Source organism: Eretmochelys imbricata, chromosome 1, assembly GCF_965152235.1.
Source record: "Eretmochelys imbricata isolate rEreImb1 chromosome 1, rEreImb1.hap1, whole genome shotgun sequence".
NCBI lineage: Eukaryota > Metazoa > Chordata > Testudines > Cheloniidae > Eretmochelys > Eretmochelys imbricata.
In genome coordinates this window covers 286,955,665-286,973,439 of record NC_135572.1, presented here as the reverse complement: position 1 = coordinate 286,973,439, position 17,775 = coordinate 286,955,665, and the positions used below count along the sequence as shown (strand labels likewise).

General features: G+C 37.5%; 1 protein-coding gene across 1 annotated transcript in view; it reads left to right on the top strand.

The window, feature by feature from the left end:
* The first annotated feature begins 278 nt into the window (after window positions 1-278).
* Window positions 279-17,775, top strand: part of PTPRQ (protein tyrosine phosphatase receptor type Q) — a 156,713-nt gene continuing 139,216 nt past the window's right edge. The window contains exons 1-7 of the mRNA XM_077838126.1: window positions 279-332; window positions 783-894; window positions 1,668-1,894; window positions 8,181-8,250; window positions 11,539-11,738; window positions 13,554-13,803; window positions 17,647-17,775. Coding sequence (XP_077694252.1) covers window positions 279-332; window positions 783-894; window positions 1,668-1,894; window positions 8,181-8,250; window positions 11,539-11,738; window positions 13,554-13,803; window positions 17,647-17,775 — 1,042 coding nt within the window. The remainder of the gene's footprint in view (window positions 333-782; window positions 895-1,667; window positions 1,895-8,180; window positions 8,251-11,538; window positions 11,739-13,553; window positions 13,804-17,646) is intronic.

Here is a 17,775-nt window from a genome sequence, read left to right as displayed (position 1 = left end):
GAGAGCAAATTTCAACATCTGTGGTTTGTTACCTTAACAACAGTTATAATACTTTTTTTTAACGTCTACTATAAACCTACAGCCAGTCATCCAAGAGTTCATGAATAGTTTAACAAAGGAAGGGCAGAGCTATTGAGTAATACAGGCTCATTAATTGTGTACTTGCCAGGAAGATCTAGCCTTAAATCATTAATGCAGGCAACATTTCCCTGTTAAGCCATCAAAAAGAAATAGGAGCACTTTTTGATTCTACTGTCTGAAAAAATATAATAATAATAATGACATTTCTGGTTCTTTTGCTTTTGTTTTTAATTGAAACTGCAGAGACACAGGTATTTTGTATAAATGCTTACTATTAAGGCGTGTGATGTTTATTTCAAAAGATAAGATAGATAGATGTTGGAAACTTGAAAGTTTTTCAGGGATCTTTATAATATTTTTTTATTTCTTCCCTCAGAAGAGCAGGACTTTCTAATGCTTCACATGCACTTAAATATTACCATGATGGTACCCTATGATAGACAGGTTTTTTTTTTTTTTACAGAATCAGCTGTACCTAACTGTTAGTTTTGTTGTTTTTTAATATTGTATGTTATTCAAGTCTTGTAGTGGGTAACTTAAATACAATTACAAAATGCTATATTGCAGCAAACATAAGTGATGTAGTGTTTTTTTGCTGTAATGTGTGTTATGTCATGTCACCTTATATAATGTTTAAAACTGTATTTTCTGTTTGTACTTACCTTGGCAAAAGACTTATATGGATTAATTTGATATTTTAGGCTGATTTTTCTAGCGTTACTCCTGGAACAACATATAATGTGACAGTTTCTTCAGTTTCTTCTTCAGCATACAGTTCACCAGTCAGTAGAACAGTGACAACTAATGTAACCTGTGAGTTAATTATGAGTTAATTATGACTTATCAAATTTTGCACATTCCTGGTAAATAATTGCTTGATTTACTGCTTAAAATATGTACAATATTTCTTTATAGGTTACAATCAGTAATGAGTTTGAACCTGGTAGTGCTATTTTTGCATGAAAATATTAGACAGTTATTCGTTATCTTTAAACCATCATCATATATATCTGCTGAGTGGTCTAGAAGAAAATTGAAGTTCCTCTAAAATTTTTTTTAAGGAGAATCTGGTTATGATTGAAAGTTTTATTAATCCTAATGGATAGTTATGGAAGTGTTTGCTCTTATTTGTATATTATGTATTTTACACATTTCAAACTAGACATACAGACATCTTCATTTAATATGATTTCTTTAAAAAAATATACCAGTAGCAAACTCATTTTCTAAAACAGTGGCACAGATTTCTATGTAGGTTTAGGTGAAGAATCCTGAAACTGAGCAAGCTATAAAAATATCTTTTAAAATTGGCAAAATGTCTGGCATCAAACTCTATTTTGTCTGTGAAGATTTTGAGCATTCCATTTTTTACATTCTTATAAAAGAATGTTCCTGGTGTTCCAAAAAAGCATTTAATCAGCTTTTGAAACAATGTTCGAGGGAGAAAAAAGCTTCATATTTACGAGCATATTAGTCTTTAGGCACTTCAGAAGTCTATGCTGAAAAATGGTTTGTTTGTATGCATTAACTGTGAAGATATATGAATTGTTATCTGATCATTTAGTTCAAGAATGTTCTTTTTGCAGATCCAGGACCCCCAGTGTTCCTTGCCGGTGAAAAAGTAGGATCTGCAGGAATTCTGCTCTCTTGGAATGTACCGCCACATCCAAATGGGAGGATTGTATCCTATATTGTTAAATATAAGGAGGTCTGCCCATGGATGCAAACAACTTATACCCAAGTAACAACAAAACCAGATAGTTTGGAAGTTCTTCTCACCAATCTTAACCCTGGAACAACTTATGAAATTAAGGTAACGATATTAATGACGTAGCTTTTGTACTTTGAATTCTGGGTGTTTTGTACAGTATCTGAGATTAAAGTAAAATAATATGAAACTATTTTAGGCACATACAGTACTCTCCTAACCAGCCTACTAATTACTTGTTAAGTTGTGTAGTAAAACACACTGCCCAGTTCTTTTTATTTACTACAGTACTTCTCTTTAATTAAAATAATTTTCATCTCAAAGTGCACTAAAATGTGATTTCTTCTTTTAATGTCCTGTTTGACATAACACATTATGTGCCACAGTAACTCAGAGGCAAATTTTCAAAAGTATCTAAGTGACTTGGGGAAAGAGCTGTGTGGAGGACAGAAATTCTGTTTTGTAAGGATTTTGAGGTTTAAAAATCTGGCTTTGTTCTGAATCAGAACAACCCCCAAAACTTCTGAATTCTCCACAGAGGAAAATTAAAAATAAAAATTGTTTTGGGTTGTTGAAAATGTTTTGTTTTGACAAAAATCAAAACACATACTTTCAATTTTTACTTTAAAAATATATTATGATAAATATAAAATGTACATAATACAAAATAAAATATTTCAAAATGAAAAATCGAAATGCTTCCTTCTGAAAATGTTGTAATATGACATTGTTGGCACTTGTTTTTTTCCGGCTGTCTTTCAAAACAATATTCTGACAAAATTGACCTGATGGAATATGGCTCTGTCAAAATTTCTCTTACAGAGAGAAGTCCCATTTTCAAAAGTGACTTAGGCACTGAATTTCACTGGGACTCAGGCTCCTAAGTCTATTGGGTTCTTTTGAAAACTTTACTCCAATTTCTTTCAGCCATAATGATTTACTTTGTGATATATTCCAAAATGGAAGTTAACTTCATTACTTTTCCATTTCCTTGCTGTTAAAATTGTGTGCTTGCTTTCTGAATTTGTGCTGATAATCAATAAATGCATTTCCATAGGTACAGTATAAGCAGGCTGAGTGTATTGAGATCAGGTATTCTTTTGATTTTGATATATATTTTCAAAAAATCTTCTTTAACATCTGAATAATGAATGACTAGAGGTGAAATGGCCAGAAATTATACACAATTCCCTTGCCAACATTTGTGGCAAGAGGAAAATGCTCATTTTTGTGAGGACCTGGGCAGGACGCTTTTTTGAGAGAATGAGAAGTTAGATTTGTATGCCTCCATGTGTTGCAATTTCATGCAGCCCAAGGGCTGTATAAAAATCATATAATTTCAGGTTGTGAGTAACACAGTGCAAAAATTTCCTTTCAGAATTTGTACTTGCACTTTATACAGTAAAAAATTGAAATATGGCTTATTTAATTATGCCTAGCATTGTGTGAAAGCTCCTTGTTGTGAATCTTAGTAGTGATGACAATATGGATAAAAGTCAGTCTGTGTGGCTACAGAAAAGTGTACCCTTTGATCTCTAACTCTCCCTCAGCTGTAAAGCAAAAGTTTAGCTATTAATAGAGAATATACCGTTTGCTTAGGCCCTAACCAGGGAAAACTGCCCTGACAAAGTTGAGCAGGTAGGGGTAGAGTTTCAATATAAAATTCCAAATAGCATAATAATTTTAGTCTGTTCTATTCATTATAGTTATTACAGTTCTTGCACATTTCATTTCCTACTTCCTACATGTATCTTTCCTAAGAAAATTGCAAAATGCTATTTTTTTCTTCCCCCCCTTGAGCTTTAATGGTCCTATCTTCTACTTCAGTGGTTCTCAATATTTTTGGGCTCAGGACCCATTTGTAAATGTTTACAGCTTGTTGTGACCCAGTAAATAGTCTGGGGGTGGAGGCTTTCGCGTGGTTTCGGTCAGATCCTCCCCCCGCAGGGGGCTTGGATCCTGCCCGGTACTCACCCCACGGTGGTGGCTCCTGCAGCTCCTGTGCTGTGGGGCTGGCTGGGTTTGGCTTTTTGCTCCCGGCGTTGCAAACTCCGGGGTGGCAGTGCTGCTCAAGTTTGGCCCTGCCCCCGTGATGGGACCAAATTTGTGTGATTGGAGTTGTGACCTGGCTCATGGGGTTGCAGAGCCACTCACTCAAATTTGGCCTACCCGTACTCCCATCATCATGATGGCTGGGCTATACCTGAGTGGTGCTGGGACCAGAGGTTGCAGTGCCTGGAGCAGAGAGGTGAACCCAGCCAACCCTGTGGGACAGGAGCCACAGGAACTGCCACACGACCCTTTGAAACATTCTAGTGACCCAATTTCGGGTTCTGACCCGTGGGTTGAGAAACTCTGGTCTACTCTACGGGTCAAATTTTGCCCTCTTATGCACGTGGGCAGTTCCCATGGACATTGTGAGTTCCCTAGATGTTCATCTGATAACATTTGATTCATTATACTTGCATGTTACTTGTTAAAGTGAGCTGTGGGTCTCCAACTGCAACTGTGTAGTGGGGCCCACAACACTGACTCTTTTTCCATACTCTGGTAAAATGGCAGTGACTAGTTGATGGTCACACCCTTTCTAAAGGCCATTAGATCTTTGATAGGTTACTGATGGGTCTTCTGAATGACTGACCCACTAGCAGCCTCACAAACGAAAGGGCCAACCATGTGGGGGAATTTCCACTTTCTCACTTGTGTGGCCAACTAGATGTTTTACTCACCATCCTCCTCTTAATTGATATGGTGTGATTCAGGTGATTTGGTTCATTATAGGGTCTGTCATGTCATTTACGAGAAAGTTCTGAAGTCACCTGTTTGTAAATTATTTTATGATTTCCTTGTACATGGTTTTGTCCCCTTACTGAATTTCTCTTTGTTACTGCAGTGTGGGCAGTTTAATGGAATTGCTGCTATGTTACGCAGCTGTATTTATGTTTTCCTTTCTTTTTCAATAGGATGGGTCTTAATTTTCTTTTTCTTTTCTTTTTCTTTTTTTTTTTTTTACCTGTAAAAGAAAACTTTTTTAGGCAAGGGAAGTCAAATTAATATCTAGTAGACAAATAAATTAGGAGGCACAGGATCATACAATTGTTATACCAAATCAGACCAATGGCTGATTGGTGTGTTTCTCTAGTTATTTATACGTTATCATGGTATATGAGCAACCATCGTTGTTGTATCTTGGTTCTGACAATGGCCAATATTGGACGGTGTAAAACAGTCATAATGGATAATTAGAGAATAATATGCCTACAGGAAAGTTTCTTTCTAGAACTTAGTAGTTATCTTATGTCCCAAAGCATAAGGATAAATAATATCCCTTATAAATGTTCATCCTAACTAGTTTATCTAGGGATGATAACTATGTGATTCCCATAGGATTCTAATCCTTTGATGCTCTTTTCTATAATATCTTATGGCAATGAGTTCCACATCTTAACTATGCATTGTGTATACATTTACTTGTACACATCAGTTTTTAATTTGTTGTCTTTCAAGTTAATTGGATGTCCCGTTTTTCTTGTATAATGAAACAGAATATAGAGGTGTGCATAGCTGACCTCTTTACTATTCAAAATGTTATATACTTCTGTCATAGCATCTGTCAAGGTTCCTCCCCCACTCTGAACTCTAGGGTACAGATGTGGGGACCTGCATGAAAAACCTCCTAAGCTTATCTTTACCAGCTTAGGTCAAAAACTTCCCCAAGGTACAAAATATTCCCCCCGTTGTCCTTGGACCGGCCGCTACCACCACCAAAGTAATACTGCTTACTGGGGAAGAGCTGTTTGGACGCGTCCTTCCCCCCAAAATACTTCCCAAAACCCTGCACCCCACTTCCTGGACAAGGTTTGGTAAAAAGCCTCACCAATTTGCCTAGGTGACTACAGACCCAGACCCTTGGATCTTAAGAACAATGAATAATCCTCCCAACATTTACACCCCCCGTTTCCTGGGAAATGTTGGATAAAAAGCCTCACCAATTTGCATAGGTGACCACAGACCCAAACCCTTGGATCTGAGAACAATGAAAAGCATTCAGTTTTTTACAAGAAGACTTTTAATAAAAAATAGAAGTAAATAGAAATAAAGAAATCCCCCCTGTAAAATCAGGATGGTAGATATCTTACAGGGTAATTAGATTCAAAAACATAGAGAACCCCTCTAGGCAAAACCTTAAGTTACAAAAAAGATACACAGACAGAAATAGTTATTCTATTCAGCACAATTCTTTTCTCAGCCATTTAAAGAAATCATAATCTAACACATACCTAGCTAGATTACTTACTAAAAGTTCTAAGACTCCATTCCTGTTCTGTCCCTGGCAAAAGCAGCATACAGACAGACCCAGACCCTTTGTTTCTCTCCCTCCTCCCAGCTTTTGAAAGTATCTTGTCTCCTCATTGGTCATTTTGGTCAGGTGCCAGCGAGATTACCTTTAGCTTCTTAACCCTTTACAGGTGAGAGGAGCTTTCCCCTGGCCAGGAGGGATTTCAAAGGGGTTTACCCTTCCCTTTATATTTATGACAGCATCTCAGTTGTTTTCTCTCTAAACTAAAAAGGCCTAATCTTTTTACTCTCTCCTCATATGGAAGTCTTTCCATGCCTCTAATTGTATTTAGTGTCCTTCCTGGACCCTTTTTATTCCTGCTATACCCTTTTTGACATGAGGTGACCAAAACTGAACACAGTATTTAAGGTGAGTACATACCATCCATTTATATAACAACATTATATGTTCAGTACTGTTCTCTTTCCCTGTCTTAATATAGCCTATTGTCTACCCACCTGCCCAGCTATCCACAAAGGTGCCTAGATAATTTTCCTGAGTTGTTACAGTTAATCTAGAACCCATCAATATATAGGAGTGGATCAAATGGTCCTTTCCACTGTGCATTACTGTACATTTACTCTCTGCCCTTTCTTTGCCAAGCTCTTTCAGATTTTTCTGACATTCCTCACAAGCCTGTTTAGTCATGACAAGTCTATAGAATTTTTTCCCTTTCTGTCCTGGATGCTTCTTCCACAGACTTTACGATTCTGACCCCCTTCACTCTCGCAGGCATCCTCTTAGCACCCTTACAAAGACTGTGATTCATTGTCCTCTTCCACACAAGGGGACGCAATCTGCAGTATTGTCACCACGTATGCATACACACAAACACTCTGGCCCTCACCAGAGTACTCTCTACCTCCATTTCTCCTTTCACACAGTTTGCCATTCTCACCCCTGCTGTGAAGATTTTAGAAGATGTTAAGTTGCCCTATTCATTAATTCTCCTAAATCCAAACAATAAGTTTTTATTTTTATCAAACTCTTTTGTTCCTTGTTCTCTGTATGTGAAACTGACCCTTGTGCAGAGGACCAACACAAAGTCAGTGCACCACTTAAGTCCCATACATAAAAGACACTCTGTCAGATTTGATGCTTATTCCCCACACTGTGCCATGATCTCAGCTCTCCACACCTCCAGTGAAAGGTACCCTTCTATACTGTCATCCCTCGCAGTCAGGCATGTATACTCTGCATCACTCTCACTTCTCCCCATGCTTTTGCCTTTCAGACATCCCAGACACGCACTCTGCCATGCTGTCACCAACCAGGGAGGGGGGCCTGCTATCCTGACCCTCCTGAAGTTGAGGAATTGGGGGGAGGGCCTGCTTTTCTCCCTTTCCTTCCAAACTAAGGAGAGGGAAAATGAATGGGGGAAGAAGGCATGATTTTCTTCTCCCTGCTCAGTTAAAGAGAGAGGAGTAGAACTCTTGCAAAGTGAGGATAGGTGGTATTACTAGGGTAACCTGTGTAGAATGAGCATTCATGGGGCCTGAGCTTGGTAAGTGCCAAGTGGTGTTGAGTGCCCTAAATTCCTGTTTACTTTAGTATGAATTGAGGGCACTTAACACCTGTTAAGTCTGAACTTTTGGCTTGGGCTTTGTTGTGGGGAGACCAAATGTCATTCCCCAACAGGAATAGGTAGTATGGGCAAACTGAGCCTTCTTCATTTACTGCTGCCAGGAATTTTGTCACCTGGGTTAGAGATTTTTCATATTTGTTAGAATAAAGTTGCAGTCTTGTCAGCCATTTACATGGTGAGTCGTTGCTGTTGCATGAGCATTGCTGGGAGATCCATATGCTTCTAAAGAGAAAATGTACGTGAACGTTGAAGAGCCTTTTTTGAGTGAATGTCATTGGTTGAGAATTGTTGTATTTAATATTTATCCATTAAAAGTTCAGTGTAAATTAAACAATTGCTGCTGAAAAAGGGAAAATCAATTTGTATAATTGTCATTCAACATGTACAGCTTATACCATATATATGCATGGCTATTGGCACTATATATTATGTGAACTCTCTAATGTGACTGTTTTGGTTTCTTGTAGGTTGCTGCTGAGAACAGTGCTGGCATTGGAGTATTTAGTGATCCTTTTCTCTTTCAAACTGCAGAAAGTGGTAATTTCAGTAAAGCTTCCATTAATCCAATTTATTCTTTTCTTTTAAAGAAATAGTGTCAAAAATTACGATACACTTAGGAGCAAATCCTGATCCTTTCATTGTGGCTACAAAGGGCCTCACATACAGTGGAAATGGTTCCATTTTGCCATGCATGGCGGAGGCAGGATTTAGGGTGCCCTGGTGTGTGTGGTCCCCGTTGATTATGTGCTGTGAATCCCAGCTCTGCAGGGCTCCACACATGTCCCTGTGCAGATGGGTTGGAGGAAATCAAGGCAGGGATAGCTGATCAGATACTAAATAAACCCATCAACTATTGTGCACTGCAGTCTGGGGGCACAAGAGCTACAGTAGAGTCAGGACCTTGCATAGCCCCCTTACACCAAGCCCAGCTTCTAACAAATATACAGCATTTCTTACTGTGTTTGCCTCTTAATGCTGACATCAAAAGCTCAGTTACAATGCATACCTGAAATTAGAATCTGACTGAGAACATCTGACATTTTACTAATTTTTTCATAACGTAATATTCAAAGTCTGTGATTGCTATTAATTTATATTATGGGGTCCTTATCCTACAAACACTCTGGTAGAAATTCATCTCTGCGCAGAGAACTAGCACAGGGCTCATTTTGAGAGCTTAGGTGCGATTTAAGTGGTGATACAGCTTTTGCTAGTCCTTTGCAAAGGGCGCATTTCACTCTCTGTGCATGGAATTCCCAGTAATTTCAGCAGGAGTTTTTGGCATACTGAATGCTGAGCACCTCACCGCCCACTGAAGTCAGTGAAAGGTGCTCAGCACTTCGTGGTTTCAGATTCTTAAGGATGGAACTTTTAAATCTTCTGAGATAATTTATCATTTAGGAACCCCCCCCCCCCAAATGAGGACTTTCTAATTGGAGCTGTACAAAACTGCTACTTTTCATTTTGCAAATAATTGCATGCAAACATAATATTGTAATGAGCGTACTTTATTTAAGTTTGACAGAGGGCAAAGATACACTGCTTCTCAGAAATTGTTTGCACAACTCTACTTACATATGATTCATTTAAAATAGAAAGCCTCAGTATAGTTTTAGCTGAAATGATGAAGAAAAGAAAGCTTTTTATCAAGCAACTGCATTTGTAATTTTGGTTCTCTTTTTAAGTATCACAGCTCTGAGAGTTAAAAAAAGATCATCATTACCACCACCAAGTGGATAATAAACTTATTATATTTTTATACCTAACATAGGAAAGTTTATTTTGGATACAAATTGTTTGAGTAGTTAAAGACTTACTGTTGCAAGTTTTTGACTCATGAATACTAATCACAATGGGAGACATTGTCTGGAAAGGAATAGTATGGACCGGTAGAAAGAAAATCCAGAAATAAAGCCCCTATTCAACAAAGCATTTAAGCAGGAGGCTTGGAGGACCTGTCTCTTATTAGTTATGCGAAATTTTCTATAATGTTGAACATGAATATATTTATTTAAATCAACTCATTTTTCAACACAATATAGCAATATTTTTAGTTTATGCAATCTGGATCTGAACCTTAGATATGGCATTTCAGATAGTCCTCTGTACTTCTGGATGTTTACATGACTCATTCAAGAACTTGAACCCTTTGAGGTCCTATGTGAATCTAGATAAGGATATGCTACATTCCATTTCCTTGTAGTGTGAACTGATTTGCTGACCCAATGGACACATCAAACTCTTATTGCTACAAAGAAAATTATTTCTTGCTAAAACACTATCCTGTATTGGGAAATGATTAATCAAACAAATACAGTAAATATAGTATAAATTCAAATATTAAGGGAACCGTTTTTAATTTACCAAAATGTTGAGGTTTCCTAATCAGTATTTTTCATTATTATTCTCTGAAGTAGAATGGTTTAATTTACTAGTTTAGATTAATCTATTTTAAAATTTTAAATTAAAAGTAATTTTATAAGGGTAATTCATCAGGAGGGAAGAAATCACACTTTTAAAAGCTACTTTCTGCCTCAGAGCTCTGATTTTCCTTTTGACAGGTTATACTGCACACTTACCCCCCCCCCCAAAAGACACGCATCCCAAATCAGTTCATTCGGTTGCAGCAGCTTGCCAGATCCCAGTTGCAAAACCAATTGCTGCATTTGTTTTTTTCAGCAAGACAGTTTTTCAGTTAGAAAATGCCGATTCATCAAATCAAACCTGAAACTTTTGCTGTGAAAGTGGCAGTTTCAATGTAACTTTTGTTGGGAAGGTTTTGTGGTTAGGGCACTCACCTAAGATACAAGAGAGCTGGGAGAACCAATTCAAGTCCCTGCTCTGCCTGATCCAGAAAAGGGAGTTGACCTGACTTCTCCTAAATCCTGGGGGAGAGCCATAACTAATAGGTTATTCTGTTGTCAATCTCTCCTGTTGGAGCTGTTCCACTTTGTATAAATAATTATTCATTGGTGTAGGGAGGGAGCCCAGGCGAGTGACCTAACCACTGTGCAATAGAGTCAGTCTCTGTGTGGCCCAAAGAACGTTGAATTATTTACACAAAGTGGAACAGCTCCAGTACGAGAGATTGAGAAAGGGAGACTGACTCTATTGCCTGGTGTAAAGCTTTATAATTTGAAAGCTAGAAATAGAAATAGAGTATGGAAGTATCTCTTTTCAGTACTTTGAAATTCATTGGACTGAAAGAATCTTTTAGGTTATTTCTACAGAGCGAGTGGCAGCAAGTCTCGGAGCCTGGGTTAACAGACTCAGGCTTTTGGTACAGTACTAAAAATAGCTGTATAAACATAGTGGTTTGGGCTGAAGCTCAGACTCAGAAACCTAGGGAAGGGGTGGTTCTCAGAGTCTGAGCTCCAGACCAAGCTGCAACATGTACACAGCTCTTTTTAGCACCATAGCGCAAGCCCCACAAGCCGAACTCTTTTATCTAGATGTACCCCTAGAGGGACAGAGGAAATATATTCAATATTTTGCTAACAGGGACTATCCTTCCTTAATAGCCAGTGACAAAAGTGTTTTTATGAGATCACTAGTACAAATTTATATTTTTAAAAAGGAAAATAATCAATCACCATACTTAGAGAGAGAAGTGCAACTTTTTAAAATTTGAAAATTGCCTCTGAGATACTGTGGTGCTGAATGATTTTAACGCCTGGAAACCAGAAATAGAGAAAGCAGCCATAACAGGTATCAGAAAGAAAGAGGAATAAAGAATGATTAATTGAATTTTGAAAGTTCAGATTAGAAATGTTAATTCTGAAATACATACATTGTATGCATTACTGGTTTTGTTTTGTTTCTTAGCTCCAGGTAAAGTGGTGAATCTCACAGTTGAGGCCTTAAATTATTCAGCTGTAAATCTGATCTGGTTTCTGCCTCAGCAACCAAATGGAAAGATAACCAGTTTCAAGATTAGTGTGAAACATGCAAGAAGTGGAATTGTAGTGAAAGATGTTTCTGTTAAAGTGGAGGACATTCTATCTGGGAGGCTACCAGAATGTAATGTAAGTGCTAAAAACAATTTAATTAGAGATGGACTCAAGGGATGAAATGTGGTTCCACATTTGCATTTTGAATGCCCCCAAAATCTGGGGGCCTGTGGGATATGATTCGGGTCCATTTCTAATTTTATAATTTGGTTATAGGTCTAGGTCCTACAAACTGATGCACTGGGTACAGACAGATCTTTATGTTTGAGCTAGAGCTGGTCAAAATTTTTCAGACAGAACAGTTTTCCAGTGAAAAATGCAGTTTAGTCAAAATTAAAATGGTCAACAGAAACTTGTTGATTCTGATGAAATCTTTGATATAAATATATTGAAATTGTTTAGATTCTCATTTTGTTTAGATAATGTTTAAAAGTTTAATTTTGACTTTATTATTATTTATTATTATATGTATGTTGAGATTAAATGAAATAATAAAGTCAAAATTAAACTTTTAAACATTACCTAAACAAAATGAGAATCTAAACAATTTCAATATTTATTTCATTTCAATTTATATATGTATGTTTCAGTAATATATAATGTTTCAGTATAACATATATAATGATTCATCATTACTGAAACATACATATATAAGTTGAAATGAAATGATAAAGTCAAAATGATTTTTTTGACATTATTGAAATGTTTCAAAATTTCCAAATTGATATTTTTTGGATTTTCCGTTACAAAGAGTTTCAAACTTTTTGTTTTGTTTTGGAATGAAAACAACTAAATTTTGGAATTTCCTGTGGATCAGAAATTCCATTTTCCAATAGAACTCTAGTCTGAGTAGAGTCCCTGTGACTTCAAGGACTCCACATGGCCTGAGTTGGAATTGACCTAGGATGCTGGAATAATACCATGGGCTTGTGAGAAGTGCCATTTATAATGACTCTAAGTTGTCAGGACCTTCGTTTCATACTTTATCTGAATGAGGATTTCCAGCATTGCAGAGCCTCCTAAGATCAAAATGAGTTAGTTTGATACCAATTCAGAAGGAAGAGTGCCACCTTCTAAATTATTAGCACCATTTATTGCAGCATCTAGGTTTTTCTTGGCATTCTCTTATATAACTGTTGATCAGGTTCAACCTTTTCTAGCCAGATTAGCTCTATTTGTATTTAGAGTATAGTAGAACATTACTAATTTGTGCCAATTACTGGTAGACTCATGGAACAAAATAGTTGAATGCTGGAAACCAAATCTGTCAATGTTTCATCAACACCAGAGTTTTGGTTCTATTCAGCCATATTTGATTCTCTTAAGTATTTGTTAATTTGTGATATAGAATCAGGCCTGAAGGAGTGGAACGAGCTACATCCCCTTTGCTGTTAATGATGCCATCAGGAGGAAGATGAGAACAACCTGCATTTACGTGGTGACAAGTGAAAGAAAAACTCATTTTCAACTATTTTGTTTTAAAGATGCATTTTCAACTATTTTGTTTTAAAGATGCAGTGCTTGTAATTTTTGTGTCTACACATTTACCATTGTTGATCTGGCATGACAGTTTTTAAATTCAGTTTATTTTTATCAGCTTTTTCAGATTACTATTTTGGTGTTGTGAGAATCAAATTATTTGATATTTCTCTAGTTACCAGCCTTTTTGAGCTCAATTCTTCTCTTGAATGCATGCCGAAGGCTTTCGTTGATTTTTGGCATTAGGATTTGTAGGTAACTTTTATCCTACTTGTAATATTTTAAAAAATCCACATTTTATAGCTATATAAAGAGGTATGATATTGCAAAGACCTATAGTTCAGCAGTGATCGAGGCAAAATGGCGAAGTAATAGGTTTAGCTTTTCATGGTTCATATTTTATCTTTCTAGGAAAACAGTGAATCATTTTTGTGGAGTACTACCACCCCTTCAACTACTTTTGGCAAATCTACATTTCCTTCACGGGCTATGTTTACACCAAGTACAGTAGCACCTAGTCAAATGATCTCTGTTTGGAATGAACCTATTAGTTTTTTTGTGACTCGTCTTAGACCATACACCACTTATCTTTTTGAAGTCTCTGCAGTTACCACTGAAGCAGGTTATATTGACAGCACAATTGTCAGGACACCAGAAGCAGGTATGTATTGCTTTCTGAGAAAAAACCTCTAACTACAGAGAAATATCAATATGTAAAATTCTGAGATTTGTTTTAAAATATAAAACAAAAGGGATTTCAGGGTATATTACAGGATGCTTTAGACTGTGATTCTGTCCTGTTAGATCTCAGACTGTTTCAATACATACATTCTTTGTTTTATAATTCCTGGTATGCAGCCAGTCAATCAACTTCCCGCAACCAGTCAATCATATTTCCCTACAGCTATGGAGAAACAGTGTGGAAGAGAGAGAAACACCTTTCCCAATGTTCCCCTGTCAGGACCCACAGCTTGAAAGGCAGTCCGAGAGCCAGCCATTGAACTCCAGGACTCTCAGTACATTGCAAGTGATCTGTCAGCAGGGGGCCAGGGCTGGAAACCAAGATTGCCTAAATACCGTTTATCTAGCACTGTTTGGTAATTCTGGGCTCTTCTTTCCTATGTCAGAATTCAAACTAATTTGCAGATGAAGAGGTCTGACTCTTCCCGAATATTGTGTATTTGAATGGTTTTGTTACAGATAAAAAACCCTAAATCTATAGTTCTGGCTGGGATAGATAAAGCTCTGTGTAATTCCCAGTCTGATTCAAGGCTTTCATGCAACTTTTTCTCTGAGGTTTTCAAACTGTTCATTTGCTAGACAGGTGTATTGGCGGTAAGAAAATCCTTGGGAATGGAGCAAAGCTCAAGTAAAAGGGCTTTGCTCTGCAAAAGAATATCAGGGGTGGAAGGATAGAATCTTCACTCCCAGCTGATCCAGGATGTCTGTGCAACTTGATTGAAGCTGTTACTGTAAGGTTTGGAGGAGGAACTAATAGATGGCATTCCGCTCCCGTAAACAGAGTTTGGCCTAGTGGATGTCTGATGTGCACAGGTCCACTGACCACACCTGGGGCCAGCCCAAATTACTTAATCCTCATTGCGCTTCAGAGGCCCAGTGTGGCACACAAATTGAGGTTTCTTAGGACACAGGGTCTCTGTTGGATTTACTCTCCTATGCATCCAAAAATGCTGCTGTGGGACCTTACATGCATGTGTAAGGAATGCCAGGATTTTGTTTCCAGGCTGAAGTAAATGCCAATTGTTGGTTTTCCCTGGGGACATTATAAATAAATGAACTTTTTTCCTCAAGATTTTTCTTCTCTGATGTTTGATTTAGCTTTAATAGAAATTTTTACAAACATTTTAAATTTTTCTAAATACTAGAAAGCTAAATCTTGTATTGAACTATGCAGATTATAGAGCAAATCCAATATTATAGCTTCAATCTGGGTATTAAAAAACAATGTTTATACATGCAAATGCCTGGATATACAGTTGGGTTTTTTTTATATAAGGGATTTTGGTTTAGGAATGCTGCTTTCATTGATTGCAAAGAGCCCTGCCCTCTCATCCAGACATTGAAACCTTCCCCCATTCCACAACTTGGTTACCCTCCAAGTTGCCAGAACTTTTTCACATTCCCCAGCGTCAAGCAATCTAATGGCACCTCCCCCAAACTACTGAAATCCCCACCTCCTACTCCAGTGTCTTGACCCTCCCACCTTAGCATGTGATACCACTCAAACTACCTGTCCACTGCCAAATTCTCCTGCTGTCTTTTAGGATCAAATGCTGAGTAGCTGGGGTAGGCTCTGGGGAGAAGTGTGGTTTGAGGGTGAGGAATCTGCAGCCTAAGTAGCTTCCTGTGCCATGCAGCATGCTGGAGTGCTGTGAATCCTCTGGCTCTGAACTCCCCTTCCTCTGGAATCCCTGCATGTGCCTTCTAAATCCTGCTCCCCCTTACCACGACATGCACCGTGAAACTACATTAATTTGTTGTCACAGGATCTCCTGTGGCCACAGAGGCAAAGGTGACCACATGACTCTTAATGACAAGTACCCTGCCTTGGACCCATTCCCAGCTGCTGAAACCGTTCAAGTCCCCTCCTAGTTGAGTCATCCCAGCTCTGCTGAACCCCTTCCCCATCCTTCCCGGTGACAGGACTCTTCTTGCTTAAAATGCTATTTGAGAATCCATGTACCTTTTTCTTTTTTTTTTTTTTTTGCTACTCATTTATGGGTTTAAAATTTTTGGACATGACTGCATTATAATTAAAATTATTACCATATGTCTTGTGCAAAATCCAGCACTTGCATATTTCGTCACTGGGGATAGGATCAAGTGGAATCAAATAATTAATATTACTTCTATGAGTTATGTGACAGGATTTGGCCCTGGAAAAGAATTGTAGCTTCTCTTGATTCCTTGTAAGCCCTGACATTTAAGAATAATGTGTGAGTGTAGCTGATACCATTAGAGTTGGCAGGATTACTTTATCATTCTTGGTTATCTTCACTGAGTAGCACCTAAGAAATTCCTCAGGATTGACAGGAGCTCTCTTTTCTTTCATTGGCAGCTGTTGTTATTTTCACAACTAGCTCGATAGGAGAGAGTTGTTTTTTTGTTTCTATGATTGACGTCACTTTGAATAATACCATTTTTACCTAAGAGTTGTTCCAAAAAATGGAGGTGTTTGCTGAGCTGTGCGCAAACAGCAAAATGGCTGGGATATTGTTATGGCAGTACATGTTTAAAGTAATTTTAGATGTTTTCGTTTTCATTTTCATATTTTCACTTTTTTAAAAAAAAAATCTACATATTACCTTCTTCACTTGAGAAAATTTACATGTGTTATTTTTCAGAGGACTGAGCTAAAACTATTGTCTATTATAACTGAATTTTGTAAGAAAGCTAAGTGGAAAATACACAAACAGTCAAAGCTGTAGTTTTTATTCGTTTTAAAGCTTGATTTGGGTAAATTCAGCTTTAGTTTCTCTTGATGCTTTTATAAAAACCAAAGGCTACATTTTCATGGAAAATTCAGGTTATTCTACTAGGGATCAAGGCCAAGATTGGTGTCTCCAACTGGGTGTCTCCAGTTAGACTCTTCAATCTAAATAAAGGCACCTAAATCAGTGACCTGATTTTCAAAAGTGTTATGCACCCAGCAGCTGCTATTGAACTCAGCATTTTTGGAAATCAGCGTTCTGATTTACGTGCCTAAATATGGATTTAAAAGCTTAATTTTAGGCACCCTTTTTACAAAAACATCTTGGCCTGGTCGGATTCAAACTGATTAGCATCCAAGTAAAATGAATTTGACTGACTCAGTCCATGCCTCCTGGGTATATTCACAAATCTGCCAGAGTGCAGCAAGCTCTGCTTTAGAAAGGCGAAGGGCCTGATCCTGCAATCCCTTGAGCAATGTTAGTAACTTTACTTAGAAGAGTAGTCCCATTAAAAGCAATAGGACTGCTCAGATGAATAAAGTTCTTCATGCGCTGGTGTTTGCAGAGTTGGAGCTTTGGGCAGTATTGAAGGTTATCAAATTAGTTTTAGGAGACCTAGAGTATGAGAGAGAGACTGCATACCTGTTGATCAAATTATCCATCTAAGTTTTATACTGCTCCCCATCACCGTAGAATCTGAGTGCCTTTCAATGTAAAATCAATAGCAATTGTGAAATTCCTGTTAGACTTGACGGAGTCTCTGGTACTTATCCCTTTTCAGGTTCAGTTGCACGTTCGCAGCTCTCTTGCAAGATAAGTTACCAACTACCACCCCCGCCCACTCCTTTTAATTAAAAGGAAGTACATGAAAATCAGAAAGAAAGAAAATTTCATATTAATATAAATCCTACTTTTCCAATTTACATGATGTTTTTAATGTCTTTTTCTGATCTTATTTTATATGTAATGTGAATAATATGAATTAAATGATGCTTTTGGGAAACCCTAATATGAATTATATGTGTATACATTTTTTTCCAATGTTGTTTTAGTTCCAGAAGATCCACCCCAGAATTTTGCCAAAGGCAACATTACTGGAAAGTCCTTCTCAGTGTCTTGGGAACCACCAACCATAGTAACAGGAAAGTTTAGTTACAGAGTTGAATTATATGGACCATCTG